The sequence below is a fragment of the Miniopterus natalensis genome, chromosome X, assembly GCF_054644295.1.
Source record: "Miniopterus natalensis isolate mMinNat1 chromosome X, mMinNat1.hap1, whole genome shotgun sequence".
Taxonomy (NCBI): domain Eukaryota; kingdom Metazoa; phylum Chordata; class Mammalia; order Chiroptera; family Miniopteridae; genus Miniopterus; species Miniopterus natalensis.
Window position 1 is genome coordinate 56178282 of NC_142103.1, and position 15939 is coordinate 56194220.

The 15939-nt window shown below is 36.3% G+C and overlaps 1 protein-coding gene across 4 annotated transcripts in view; it reads left to right on the forward strand.

The window, feature by feature from the left end:
* The window catches only part of PHKA1 (phosphorylase kinase regulatory subunit alpha 1), a 208119-nt gene that overhangs the window by 102844 nt on the left and 89336 nt on the right, over positions 1 to 15939 (forward strand). For all 4 annotated transcript variants that reach the window (XM_016217630.2, XM_016217631.2, XM_016217634.2 and 1 more), the window contains exon 14: positions 5489 to 5623. In XM_016217630.2, coding sequence (XP_016073116.1) covers positions 5489 to 5623 — 135 coding nt within the window. The remainder of the gene's footprint in view (positions 1 to 5488; positions 5624 to 15939) is intronic.

The window sequence follows — 15939 nt, forward strand, 5'->3', positions numbered from 1 at the left end:
AGCAAACAAAAGCCCTGGTCAGGACACCTTCACATGGGAGCTTTCTAATTCTTTAAGTTGTAGGGTTAGATAGTTTACTAAAAATTTTTCTTGCTTTTTGAGGTAGGCCTGCAGTGCTATGAACTTCCCTCTTAGCACTGCTTTCTCGGTGTCCCATAGATTTTTGGGTTGTTGTGTCTTCAGTTTCATGTTTCCAGGAAGTATTTTCTTTCTTTCTTGATCTTATTAATAGCCCATTCATGCTTAATAACATGTTCTTTAGCCTCCATGTATTTGAAATTTTTTGAGTGTTTTTAATATAGTTGATTTCTAATTTCATGCCCTTGTGATCTGAGATGCTTGATATGATTTTAATCTTCTTAAACTTGTAGAGACTTGTTTTACATTTAAGGTTATTATTGATAGATACTTATCTATTGCCATTTTAATTCTTTATGGGTATTTTTTCTCTCTCTCTATTTCTACTTCTAATTACAGCAGTTCCTTTAACATTTCCTGCAATGCTGGTTTGCTGATGATAAACTCCTTTAGCCTTTTATGTCTGGGAAGTTCTTTTTTTTTTTTTTTTAAATATATCTTTATTGATTTCAGAGAGAGGAAAGGTGAGGGAGAGAGAGAGACAGAAACATCAATGATGAGAGAGCCACTGATCGAGCCCACAACCCGGGCATGTGCCCTGACCGGGAATCGAACCCTGATCGCCTGGATCCTAGGTCGACACTCAACTGCTGAGCCACTCCTGGCCGGGCAGTCTGGGAAGTTCTTTATTTCATCATTTATCTTGAATGATAGTCATGCTGGATAGAGTAGTCTTGGTTTCAGATCCTTCTTTTGCATTACATTGAGTACTTCATGCCATTCCCTTCTGGCCTGTAGAGTTTTTGATGAGAAGTCTGCTGACAGCCTTATGGGAGCTCCTTTATAGGTAACAGATTGCTTTTCTCTTGCTGCCTTTAATATTCTCTCTTTGTTTTGAATTCTTGGCACTTTAATTATGATATGTCTGTGCGTGGGCCTCTTTGGATTTTTCTCGCTTGGGACTCTATGTACCTCCTGAACTTGTGTGACATTTTCCTTCATCAGGTTAGGGAAGTTTAATGCCATTATGTCTTCAAACAGGTTCTCTAACCCTTGCTTATTTTCAACCTCCTCTGGCAGTCCTATGATGTGAATATTGTTATGTTTCTTGTTGTCACACAGCTCCCTTAAACTATCCTCCTGTTTTTCAACTGTTTTTTCTTTTTCGATCTCTAATTGTGTGTGTTTTTTCTACCTGTCTTCTAATTTGCTGCTCTGATCCTCAGTTTCATATAATCTGCTTTTTATTCCTTCCAATGTATTCTTTATTTCTGCTATGTCATTCTTAGTTTCCTTCATAGTTTCCATATCTTTTTTCATGCTGTTAAGCATCCTTACAACCAGTATTCTGAACATTGTATCTGGTAGATTACTTATCTCCATTTCATTTAGCTCTTTCTGGAGACTTCTCTTGTTCTTTCATTTGGGGCTTGTTTTTTGTCTCCCCATTTTGGCTACCAGTTTGTGGTTTTTTTCTATGTATTAGGTAGATCTGCTAGGACTCTCAGTCTTTTTGGAGGGTCTCTGGTGCAAGCCCATGTCAGATACAATTTGTGACTGGCCTGAGTACCCTGTTTGAGCCATCAACAACCCTCGGCGTGTGGTCTCTTCTACTGGGCCTGGGTGTGGTTGGGCAGAACCAAGATGCACACCAGAGTCTGCTTTTCCAGGGCCCAGGTTCAGAAGCAGATCAGGCAAAGACTCAAAGCACTCTGAGATCTGCCTCTGCCTATAGGCCAATTAATCTGATTCTCTTAAAGAGCCTCAGGCTGTAGAAACTCCATGGAGTAAGGTGAGAGGTTTTCCAGCAGGGAAAAGCAGCAAAATGTCTGCCTGAAAAAGATGTCTTCTGCAGTTTGGGGGAATGACTTGGCATAGGAACCCAGAGGGGTGCCCTCTGAGCTCTATCTCAGAGCCCACAAACCTAGATTCTCCTCACACAGCTCCAGTCCACTCTGCCTTCCCTCTGCTGGAGCCCAAAATGCGTGGCTACACATAAAACTTTGTGCATTGACTCTTTAAGAGGGTGCCTGCATTTCCAGATGCTTCTCCCTGCTAGACAGAAACCCAGGTGCTTTTCACAGCCAGATGTTATATGAGCACCTTTCTTAGTTCTGGTGCTCTGGACTGGGAAGCCCAGTCTGTGGTTAGGCCCCAAAATCCTCAGTGGTAACCCCCAAAGCTGAGATATCCTCCAGCACCTTCAGGTGCTGCCTGTGGGAGCCCACCCAGCCCTCTCGTGCTTCTGCACTTCCTACCAGTCTCTATGCTGTCTCCACTTTGTGTCCTTGGTTATGAGTGTGCTCTCCAGCTCATCTTCAGTTGCAGTGGATTATTCAGGATGTTTTTTCTATATTTTAGTTGTAATTCCAGGTTGGTCCCAGGATAGTATCAGTGTAGCTTCCACTCAGTCCACCTCCATTTTTAATCTCCCTGCAATAACTTTTTAAGTGGCCCCACTGACTTCAGTCTAAACCCACTATAGTCTATCAGTTTATTCTGTAATCATCAATGTGAACATGTTCTTTTTAAGATTGAGATTTGTATATGTTATTACCCTGATTCAACTCTGCAGGGGCTTCCCATTGCCAACCTCCTCAACATGGCTTACCAAGCTCTTTATGATCTGTTCCCTGACCCTATCCCCACTATCTTTTCTCACCATTGCCCTTTCACACTCCATGCCCCTCCCATAAAGAACTTTTTATAATTCCTAGATCTGCCTTGTTTTCTATTTCCCTTGAACCTTTGTCTATGCTGGTTCTTCTGTATGGAACAATTTCTCCCTTACTTTTACCCTCACCTTTATCAGATTAAGTCCTATTAATCCCTCTAGCAGGACACAAAGTCAGTGTAATTTTCTCCAGAGATCATGATGTCTATCTTTGTATCCCTAGCTTTTTTCAGTGCCTAGCAAGTGGTACCAAAACGGCATTTTCTAAATGTTTTGTAAAATATAAAATAAACAAAAAACTGAGTTTTGGGGTTTGGAACTATTCCTGGGGCCCCCGAGTGTTGTTCAGTTGCCTCTCCTTCTGTCCCCTATACTCCTGCTACCAACTGCATTGCCCTGTGCAGACCCCTGAGGCTCAATAAAATGCAGTTTGAAAATCATTGCCCAAGAATAAAATTTTTAAAAATCCTTAAAGTGACACATATGCCCTTCATGTTGTCTGCCTTCTAGATTCTTTTTTTCCCCTTTTGCCGCTGTACAAGGTACTTTATACTACAGCAGTATTGAAGTGCATGTAGTTCCACTGTGATCCCCTTCCCCAATACAACCACCTTCTTTTCCATTTCTATGCTTTATGATCATTCTGGAGTTTCTACCTAAAATGGCTTTTCCATTCCTAGTCCCTTCTTTCTCCTGGCTAACTTATTCATTCCTTCAAACTCAGTTTAAACATCAACTCTTTTGGGACGTGCTTTCTGAAAGTACTTCCTACCAATCCCATACTTCATAGGTATCACTCTTGGGTGGTCTCATAATGTTTTGTGCATACCTCTATTTATCTAGCAGGCTATTTTAGAATCAATTTATGTGTGTGTCACTTTCATTATACTATAACCTCCTAACAGAGAGAGTAATTTATTCATCTTTATATCCCTAGTGCTAAGCATAGTACTTCATCCATTTATGTGCTTAGTAAATGTTTATTAATGAATGAATGGATGACCACATGTGTTTCCCTGGACTTTTCTCAGCCTATTATTTTTCCTCCTCTGTACATTTTCCCTGGAGAATCTTTGTCCTTTTCATGTTTCTAATAAATTCAATAAAATTTTTTCACAAAGAAGTAATCAAGGCCAACTTGTGAGGCTCAACGGTTGAGCGTCTACTTATGAACCAGGTCATGGTAGGATTCCTGGTCAGGGCACATGCTCACATTGTGTCTTTGATCCCCAGTAGGGGGCATGCAGGAGGCAGCTGATCAATGACTCTGTCATTTATTGATGTTTTTCTCTCTCCCTCTCCTTTCCTCTCTCTCTGAAATCAATAAAAACATATTTTTTTTTAAAAAGTAATCAAGATGATGTTATATCCAGGGGCCTCTCTAATCACAATATTCTGCATATCCTGTCCCAGACCACAGCAGTGGAACACCATGATGTTCCCAAGCTAGAAAAATACACAAAAGATAATGGCAAAGGAGATCCCTTGAACCTTTGTCTATGCTGTTCTCATCTTCTTTGTTAACTATGTTTTTGCCCCCAAAACCCATAAAGAATACCTGTAAGCTAGAATGAACCAAGTAGTATCTTCATTTTCCTATTAACCCAATTCAACACATATACCAGCACTAGAGGAACAGGAATTAGATGCCTGTTTGCCCCTGGTACTTAATGTCAAATATCTGTCTCATAGAGGGAGAGTGAACAGAAGATTCAGGGAGCCAGCCTGGTCCCCTCCCTTATAAATATGATTACCACTTCAGAGTGATGAATGTAAGCCCGGCCGGGCATGGCTCAGCTGTTGAGTGTCCACCTAGGATCCAGGAGATCGGGGTTTGATTCCCGGTCAGGGCACATGCCCGGGTTGCGGGCTGCAGCTGACCAATGACTCTCATCATTGATGTTTCTATCTCTCTCTCTCCTTCTTCTTTCCTTTCTCTGAAATCAATAAAAACATATTTTAAAAAATAAATAAATAACAGAGTCATGAATGTAAGAGGGACAAAATGGAGCTGTGCAGGCTTGGCAGGCTCTGAGTCTAGAAAAGTATTTATCCCTACCCCCCTTCACCAAAACAACCACACACAAGTTCAACTATGGTACCTCAATTCTTTATCTCCAATTTACTTGCCTTCTACCATTCTCTAGCTATAGGGCAATTCATTTTTTTTAAAAATTTATCTTTATTGTTGAAAATATTACAGATGTCCCCTTTTTTTCCCGATTAACCTCTTCCACCTCCCACCCACTCCCCACCCCAGGCCTTCACCGTGGGTGGGGAGAGATTAACTAAATAATTTTTATAGATCAATTTTTATTAGTGTGTTCTTTGCTACCCTTATAATCCTAGCTGTGGTCTTAAGAGTAAAGATATGAAATAGCTTTGAGGAATTATAGCATACTGTGTGTTGGATTTTTTCCTTATTTTCCAAGTTTTTTCCATATTTAAATATGGAATCCCAGATATAAAGAGAGTGTGGCATTCTCTAGGAACACATAGATACTTGACCAAAACCAGAATATGATACTCTCTGGTCGTGAAATCTTTTTCCTTTTTCATTTAGATAACATCATTATGTACCTAGCATGATAATTGTTTCATCATGGTTCTCCAATAATTATTAATTTCCTCTCTTATCCTTTTTCTTCCCTTCAAAAAAATTATGTGACTTGAGAGATTTTAAGTTCTTACTGAAATAAAATTTTCTGTTGATCCCATCTTCTTTCTTTCTTACAGTTTCCATTCTAGCTGAGACAGAAGAAATTAAGGCCATTTTAAAGGACAAGGGAATTGATGTGGAGACCATTGCTGAGGTGTACCCCATCAGAGTACAACCAGCTCGTATTCTCAGCCACATTTATTCCAGCCTAGGTAAGGAGATTGACCAGCCTGCTAGAATCAAAGCATTATTTGAACAAGCGGGGGGTTCTTTCATTTTTATTTTTTCTTTACCTTGTATTGCTTTATTAAACTGGATCTTAGAAGGAATTTAGAGTCTCTAGAATCTAAGTTTCTAACGCTATATATACTGAGTAGGCTTGATCATTTTAGCTGTGTTTTATGAACTCTTTGGTATATAGGGTGTGACTGTTACCAGGCAATATTGTATCTTCATTCCAAGTGTGTGCTTAACTAACATGTTCTTCCCTTTCTAGGGAACTATATATCAGTGTTGAATACATGCTAACTTTATGGAGAGTAGTAGCCAAAGAACTTGTTTTTAGGTCTTTTATACTTTGTCATGTAATGAATTGGCTGACAATAAAAAAAAAATTCTACTTCTTAATATAATACTTATTTTTAATTAGTACTTATTTTTATTTAATTTATATATTAAGCTTAGTTATGGACACATTAAACAAATTACTACAAATTACAAGTTTATACAACTTATTACAAAGTTCACATTAAACAAATTACTACACTATTAACTTAAAAAAAGATATGCAGAATTTTTAAACTACTCTTGGAAGGCTGAATAATGGCCCCCAAATATACCCAGATCCTAATTCTTGGAACCTGTGAAGATTACCTTATGTGGCAAAAGAGACTTTGCAAGTATGATTAAATTAAGGGGCTTGAGATGAGGAGGAGGATTCTGTATTATCCAGGTAGACCTTAAATGTAATCTCAAGTGTCCTTTAAAAAGGAAGGCAGAGGGAGGTGAGACTATAGAAGTAGGAGATGTTACAACAAAAACAAGAGATCAGAGTGATGTAGCTGTGAGCCAAAGTTTTCCAAGGAATACCCATAGCCTCTAGAGATTGAAATTGGCAAGGAACAGCTTCTGCCCTGGAGCTTCCAGAAGAAACCAATCCTGTTGACACTTTGATTTTGTTTTGGTCCTATAGACTCATTTGAACTTCAGACCTCCAGAACTGTAAGAGAATAAATATGTGTTGTTTTAAGCCCCTTAAGTTTGTGGTAATTTGTTACAGCAGAAATAGGGAAGTGTTAAAGATTTTGGTACTGGGAAGTGGGATGATGCTATAATGAATATCTGAAACTGTACAAGTGGCTTTTGAATTGGGTAATGGATAAAGGCAGGAAGAATTTGGGGTAACATGAGCAGAAAAAGTCTAGATTGCCTTAAATAAACTGTTATAAAGGCATTGCTGGTAAGGGTTCAGAAGGAAATGAGGAACATGTTATTGGAAACTTAAAGAAAAGGATCCTCGTTATAGAGTGACAGAAAACTTAGCTGAATTATGTCCTATAGTTATGTGAAAAACAGAACAATAAATGATGAACTTGGATATTTAGCTGAGGTGGTTTTCAAGCAATGTGTTGAAATCATGGCCTGATTTTTCTTGCTGCTTATAGTAAAATTCAAGAAGAAAGAGATAAATTGAGGGAAAAACAGTAAAGCAAAAAATTAAAACCAGGACTTGATAAAATTTTCAACCTATCTAGATTGGAAAAGATGATAAAATTAGGAAACTTGCTGTCAGGAAAGCATGCTCTGGAAAAATGGTCAAGGGTATGGCTGGAAAACCTTTTGCTAGGGTTTTGGAAAGATAAAAAAATCAGAGTATTCATTCACACAGAGGACTTTTTGAAGAGGTTAGGCCTATGACAAACAAATTCCCTCAACCATCTCAGCAGAATTCTCCTAGGAACAGAGATGGGATTATCCAGGAAAGATCTTAGGGAGGACCCTCTTGTCTAATGGCTTGAACCCCCATGATGTATATGCAAGACCTACAATGTTTTTTAGAATGTTTTACTAATGGAAACACTGCCAGCGTGGAATGAAAGGAACAGAGGGAGGACAAGATGAAAGAAGGGTGTTGGACTCCTAAAATTCTACAGTCAAGAAGCAGTAATAAAACTATCCAGCTGTAAACAAGTGCTACCCCTTCAAGAAAAAGAAAGGATGACTTCAAGGGAGGTGCCTTGGGCCTAGAGGGCAGAGCCTCAAGCCACAGAAGATTACTACTACTCCTTGAAACCTAATGGAGTTTGCCCAGTCAAAATTGCATGGGGTCCTGATTCCTTTCTTACTTCCATTTTCTCTTTTTCAAAATGAGAATGTCTATAATTTATATTCTACACCTGTATTTTGAATGCAGGTGACTTATTTTCTAGTTGAAAGGTCCACAGATGGAGAGGAACTTTGCCTCAGTGTGGATCATACCCAGATTCTCACTTATACCTGATTTAGATGATGAGATTCAGGACTTTGGGGCTAATGATATTTAGAAGAGATTTTGGACTTGAGTTGATGCAGTAATCTGTTGAGAGTTTAGGGGATATTGGGAAGCGATAAATATACTTTGCATGGGGAAGGGATGTGAATCTTTAGGGGCCAGTGGAAGGCTGGTAGACTGTGGAAGGCCCCCCAAAGATATCTAAACCCTAATTCCTTAAACCTGTGAACCTTATCTTACATGGCAAAAGGGACTTTGCAGGTGTGACTAAATTAAGGAGACTGAGATGGAGAAGATTATTCTGGATTACCCTAAATATAATCACTAGTGTCCTTATAAGAGGGAGCTAGAGGGAGATCAACGTATAGAAGAAGTAAGTGATGTGATCACAGAAGCAAGAGATTGGAGTGGTTAAGACTATTAGCATTATCCTCTAGTAATTGGAAGAGGCAAGAAGGAATTTCCCCCTGGAGCCTCCAGAAGGAATGAGCCCTGCTAACACCTTGGTTTTGATTTTTACCTCATAATAGCCAAAGGCTCATTTTGGACTTCTGACCTCCGGAACTATGAATATAAAACTGTGCTGTTTTAAGCCACTAAGTTTGTGGTAATTTGTTTTAGCACCAATGGCAAATTAATACAATGTTAAATCAAGCCACAAAGGAGTAAATGTGTAAGCAAAGATTGTATCTTAATGGATTGCCACTTACCAATCCAAAGCCTAGTTTGTGTATATGTTTGTGTTTGTGTGTATACTCTTTTTTCTTCACCAAAAATTGTCTGTTAGTAATTACAGCCAAGCCAAATCTTGTCCAGCTCAAAACCATCCTCCTTCTCTTTTTACTAATACCTACTCCAGACACTCAATTTCTATAGTAATATAGATCTCAGTAGTAATCTAAATGAGAGGGAATCAGCCATAGAGGGAAGGACCAACAAGTCAGAGCTGACTTTTATCTGTCTCCTAGGCATACATATTTTATGCCAGCAAGGCCTGAACTCCCAGAGCTATTAACATTACATCTGGCTTTAGGAATATATGGATTTCCCTTCTCTTCCATCCTAGTCATAATATTGAAGTGCAAGGTTAGAATCTTCCAAAGAAATTTTACCAAAAAAAATGGAAAACTAAAAATAAAAACACATAGAAATTAAAAAGTTTATTGAGTACAGGTCTCATATCCTAATTGACTTCTAAAATCTACCCACAAATTAGTTTGAATATTATAAAATTCTGAGCACTCAGTTCCCTCCCCTTACTCAACCCTTTCTGAGGTAAATGCCAAGTTAAGACTCTGAAACTTCTGAGATTGATTTGGGTTGATACTTAACTAGGTGGTATGGGTACCTCAGTTTTTCTCAGAACCTGCTTCCTGTTGTGTGTGGTTTTTTAAAAATCTCCTTGACCATTCTTTCCAGCCTCAGGCTATAATGTGCTCCTAGTCTCCAGATACCAGTCCATTAGTATTAAATCCCTTGATATAAGGAAGATATTTCTCTATGTAGCCCAAATCTTACTCCCTAAGTATTAGTTGATCTTGTAGTCACCTTCTTTGCCCCTCTAAGAAGTTTCTATAGTTTGGGATTCATGCAAGTCCTATTGGTACCTTTGACCTGATTCTCTCTGACTCTCACACAGGAGTGGATAGGCTAATTTTACCCTTTGCTTTTTCACATCCTTGTTCAAAACTCACAACAATCTTACTAGGATATAGATAACTTTCAAGATCTGGGCCATCATTCCTGGAATCTACCTGCATCACATCAGACCTCTCCAACAAACAGAAGCGAACTCCTTACTGATTACTTTTCAAAGTGTACACTCCATTTTGGGGCCTCTTACTACATTATTATTTCCTAGTCAAAAGAAATAAGGACTGATGGATGTTAGGTTTAATGAATTATCAAACATTTCAGAGACTCAAGTAACAAACTACATTTATTTTTCAAATATGGTCCTTCATTCACTCTTTCATAAGGATATATTGCTCACTTATTATGTACCAAGCACTGGACTAGATGCTGTAAGAGGCATAGACATATAATCAAATAATTATAGTACAATCTTATAAATGCTATAACAGTGGTGTTATGTACAGAGTACAGGAGAAACAGGATAGATTTCCCTGGGAAAGTCAAGAAAAGTATGATTTGATGGCTTATCAAATGAGTGACTTCAAAATTCTATTATTGCATCCATTTCACAATAACAAAATTGGTTTAAGCATACATTGAATGATAGCTTTAACTCCACCAAGGGAAATAACCAAAGTTATTTTTTCATCAGATGTGTTTACTTATATGTTATGTAAATTGGATTCTCTACTTCACCTCAAACACTCATTATTTCATATATTTCAGTTCCCTAATGTCTTTTTATTTTTTTAAGTTATGAGATTAAACAACTTTGGGAACTTAATAACTTTATAAATATTAAGCTCAAATCTTTATATAGTGCTAATTCTTTTCTAATCTGTTAGTGCACATAGGTACATTTTCATGCACATATGTAGAGTGTACATATTAACTTGTGTTCTGTTTTATTCACTTATTTTTTATGTAAATATTTTTACATATTGAAAGAACTATGTGTTATTCCATAAAATTAGGGTAACTGTTCCCTTATTATTGGATACTTGAATTGTTTCCAAAAATTTTATCCTTCTATGAATCCCTTTGTACAGGCATTCATACATGTACTCCTGTTTCCTTGGAGTATATTCTCAGAAAAGAAATTATAGATAAGAGTATGAACAACTTTTAGCTCATTTTACCTGTTGCCAGGTTATACTTTAAAAAGACCAACCCATTTTTAGTGACATCAATAAAAACAAAATATACCTTTTTAAAAATTTTACTACCCATGCAACATTGGGTTTTTTTAATCATTTTTGTTAGATTAATAATTTTAATATACCTAAGTTATTTTAATTTCCTTTCTTTAATTCCCGGTGAGAATATGTATTTTTTCATTTTTGCTTTACTTTTTATGAAATTATGTCTCCTTATTACTTGCATATCTAGCAGGTTCCACACATTTTCATATATATTTATCAATTTTAGGTATATTTTATGGTAAACTTTAATCCATGAGGTTTATAATGTATATATGTCGTACTCTGTAACTTTTTTTAGATATTTATTTTCTTGCCTTTGTGCAAATTTTTAAACAGCAAATATACCTATTTTATTGGATATATCTTTCTTCAGGAGTTGTTGAATTTATCTCATTTTATTTTAATAGATATGCTATTCTTGTTCTCTCCAAGTTTCATAAATAGTAAGTTATCTGATTACAAATTGAAATGTACATTTTAACTTCAGGGAACTGGAAAATAGAGAAGAGTACAAAGGGAAAAGATAAAAATCACCTATAATTTTACCACTCACAGGAAGCCACTGCTTTTGCTTTAGGGCTTTTGCTTCCAATAAATCTTTATAAAATAAATACATACTTGATTTTTTAAAAATGGTGTCAGAAATAGCAGTATTTGTAATGTTTTTTGCAACATAATAATACATCATAAACCCTACTGCATTTTCTTAAATCACCTCCTACAATGTTATTTTAATATCTGTATTAGCATTTCTTCAGTTTTTTGACATGGATGACAAATTTTTTTTCATAAATTAAGTAGCCTTTTTTCCTACTTATTTTGCAAATTACTTATATTCTCACCATTTTTCTACTGGAAAATTGTCAGTTTCTTACTGGTTTATATAAGGTGTTTTTATATACTGGGAGTGCTAACACTTTGTCTTCCACATATTATTGCAATATTTTGCTATTTTTATTATTTTCCTTTAATTTTATATTTTATTTTTATATATATAGAATTTTTATATTTTTATGTAGGAAAAGTTTCTCCTTTTTGGTTTCTTTCTTTGCTATTATACTTAGAGAGATAGACCCCATTCCTAGGTCAAATACATATTCACTGAATTTTTTTTTCTTTATTGTTATATTTTTTCATTTAACTCTTAGCCTAGAGTTTTAATTTTAGTTTATCTTATGAGATAAGAATTGTAACTTGTTTGCCAAATAATTAGCCAGTCTTTTTAGCACAGTTGACTGACTAGTTTATATAAACCCTGTTTTGAAATGCCACCTTTATCATTTATTATACACACATAGACTGTCTATGTATGTGTGTGTATGTTTCTGGTTTTACTTCATAGTGCTCTTGATCACAGTTTCTTCTTTCCTGGTACTACACTTTTTAACTTATCATACCTTCAGCTTCACCAATGATTAGGGAAATGTAAGGCAAAGCAACAATGAAATACAAGTTTTTGCCCATCAATTTTACAACAGCTAAGATTAATAATATCCATGCTGTTTAATATGTGGAGAAATGGACACTCTTAGCACTCTGGGTAGTAGTGTAAATCAGAGGCAATTTGGCATTACCTATAAAAAATTTAATTCACATACCTTTGACCTATAGCCTTAATTCTAGGACTCTATCCTATATAACACATATACAAGTACACAAGGATATATGTACAAAGATGTTTGTTACAACATACTTTGTAATGGCAAAACAATTAGAAGCAACCTAATGTGTATGGATAAGAATGGTTAAATTATGATATATTGTGCCACAGTTTTAAAAAATAAGGTAGACTTTCAGCTTCCAGCTATGATGAAATAGCTAGTATCAGACTAACCTTCATAATAAGAACAACTACAATGGCTGAATTTTAAAAATAAAGGTGATGGTGGCATCAAAAAGTAATTAAGAGAGCCAGGACTTGAGAAGCCAAAACTGAGGAGAGAAGTAACCTCACCACTCTCTGTGCAGTTTCCCTTTGAGGCATTTGCTTATTCTTAGACTGTGCTTGCTTGGGCTGAGGGGGCCAAGAAAATAAGTATTAAATTCACTGCTAGGAAGAAAAATTCAATTTCAGGACCTTTCTATGTGGAAGGGGTTGTTATAAACACCTTGGGCTTTCAGTTAAATGCCTGAAAGATGGGCTACACCCAAATAGAAAAGGCAAATCAGGAATAGACCAGTTATCAGAAAGCCTGAAACACAAAGCCTAAAACACAATCTTCTCAATCTGTGATTGGACTAAGGTGATCTGCTTGTAATGTATCTGCCTACCAAAATACACTAAATCACTTCTTGAAGGAAATAATATCATCTGGAGCCTCTATAATTCTTTATACCATGTGTTCAGCATTGAAAACACATAATATGACACACTAGGAAACTGAAAAAACAAAAGCCAAAAGAAAAACTGCGATCAAAACAGACACACTATTCAACATAGTACTGGAAGTTCCAGCCAGAGCAGTTAGGCAATAAAAAGAAATAAAATGTACACAAATCAGAAAGGAAGAAGTAAAATTGTTTGCAAATGACATGATCTTACATGAAGAAAACCCTAAAGAATCAACTAAAAAAATCAGAATAAACAAATTCAACAAAGTTACAGGATACAAAATTAACATACAAAAATCAATTGCATTTATGTACATTAACAAAAACAATCCAAAAAAGAAATTAAGAAAACAATTTCATTTACAGTTGCATCAAGAATAAAATACTTTGGAATAAACTTAATCAAGGAGGTGAAAGATTTGTACATGGAAAACGACAAAATGTTGATGAAAGAAGTTTAAAAAGACACAAATAAATGGAAAGACATGATGTTCATGAATTGGAAGACTTAATATTGTTAAGATGTCAAACTATCCAAGATGATTGACAGGTCCAATGCTACCTCTATCAAAAACCCAAAGACAGCCTGGCTGGGTGTGGCTCAGTGGTTGAATGTCAACCCATGAATCAAGTGGTCACAGCTGGATTCCCGGTCAGGGCACATGCCCAGATTGTGGGTTTGATTCCCAGTACAGTAGTACAGAAGGCAGCCAATCGACGATGTTTCTCTTTCATTGATGTTTCTATCTATCCCTCTCCCTTCCTCTCTCTCTAAATATCAATAAAAACATATTTTTAAAAATTAAATAAAACCAATGACATACTTAAGAGAAATAAAAATAAATTCATCCTGAAATTCATATGGAATCTCAAAGAATCCCAAAAACAATCTCTAAAGAAAAACAAAGCTGTAAAATACACATTTCCTGATTTCATAACTTACTATAAAGCTACAGTAATCAAAAGAGTATAGTATTTGCATAAAGACAGATATGTAGAAAAATGGAATAGAATGGAAATCCCAGAGATGAACCCTTGTAGATATGGTTAAAATGACCTTTGACACAAGTGCCAAGTCCATTTAATAGGGAAAAGACAATCTTCTTAAGACATGTTGCTGGGAAAACAAGATATCCGCATGCAAAATAATGAAGTTGGATACTTACTTTATACCATATACAAAATTTAACTCAAAAAATATCAAACAGCTAAACTTAAGAGCTAAAATTATAAAACTCTTAGAAGAGAATAGAAGGGGAAAGGTTCATAACATTGGATTTGGTGATGATTTCTTGAATATAAGCCAAGAGCACAGGTAACAAAAGAAAATTTAGGTAAACAAGTTCATGAAAATTAAAAAGCTATGTGATGGACACCATCAACAGAGTGAAAAGGCAAACCACAGAATGAGAGAAAATATTTGCAAATCATATATCTGATAAAAGATTAATATCCAGCGTATATAGAGAACTCCTACAATTCAACAACAACAAAATCCCCTAAAACCATCTATAAATTAGGCCTTGGCTGGCGTGGCTCAGTTGGTTGAGTGTCATGCCATGCATTGAAAGGTTGCCAATTCGATTCCCAGTCAGGGCACATACCCAGGTTTTGAGTTCGATCCCCGGTCGGGGTGTGTGGGAGGCAACCAATCAATGCTTTTCCCACACAGTGACACTCTCTCTCTCTCTCTCTCTCTCTCTCTCTCTCTCTCTCCTCTCTCTCTCCCCCTTCCTCTCTAAAAAAAAAAAAAAATCAAGAAAAACATATTTTTTTTAAAAAATTCTATAAATTCAATGTAACCCCTATTGAAATGCCAATAGCATTTTTCACAGAAATAGAAAAAAACAATCCTAGCCAGTCTGGTGTGGCTCAGTGCTTGAGCATCAACCTATGATCCAGGAGATGGAGATATGATTCCTGGGCACGGCACATGCCCGGGTTTTGGGCTCAATCCCCAGCAGGAAGTGTACAGGAGGCAGCCGATCAATGACACTCTCTCATCACTGATGTTTCCATCTCTCTCTCCCTCTCCCTTCCTGTCTCTGAAATCAATAAAAATATATTATTTTTTAAAAAGATAAAGGAATCCTAAAATTTGTAAAGAACCATGAAAGACCCCAAATAGCCAAAGAAATCCTGAGAAAGAAGAACAAAGCTGGAGGCATCACACTTCCTTATTTCAAACTACATTGCAAAATTCTAGTAATCAAAACAGTATGATACTGGCATAAAGAAAGGCACATAGAGAAATGGAAAAGAAATAAGAGCTCAGAAATACACCCACGTATATGTGGTCAACTAATATGTGACAAGAGAACCAAGAGTACTCAATAGGGAAAGGATAGTCTTTATCAAATAGTGCTGGGAAAACTAGATATCCACATGCAAGCAAAAGAATGAAATTGGATCTCCATCTTATACCATTCCCAAAAATTAACTCAAAATGGATTAAGGATTTTTTTTAAATTTATTAATTTGAGCGAGAGAGAGAGAGAGAGAGAGAGATCAATTTGTTCCACTTATTTATGCCTCCATTATGACCAGGGATCTAACCCACAACCTTGGTATATTAGGACGATGCTCTGACCAACTGAGTTACCTGACCAGTGCATGGGTTAAGGATTTAAATGTTAGATCTGAAACCATAAAACTCTTATAAGAAAAGATAAGGAAAAAGCTTCTTAACATCAGTCTTAACAATGAGTTTCTATATACAACACCAAAAGCACAAGCAACAAAAGCAAAAATCAACAATTAGGACTACATCAAACTAAAAGGCTTCTACACTGAAAAAGAAACAATAAAAAAGAAAAGAAAAGGTCGAGCAGAGAGATGGCAGCACTGTGAGAAGCAGCAGAGCACCCCT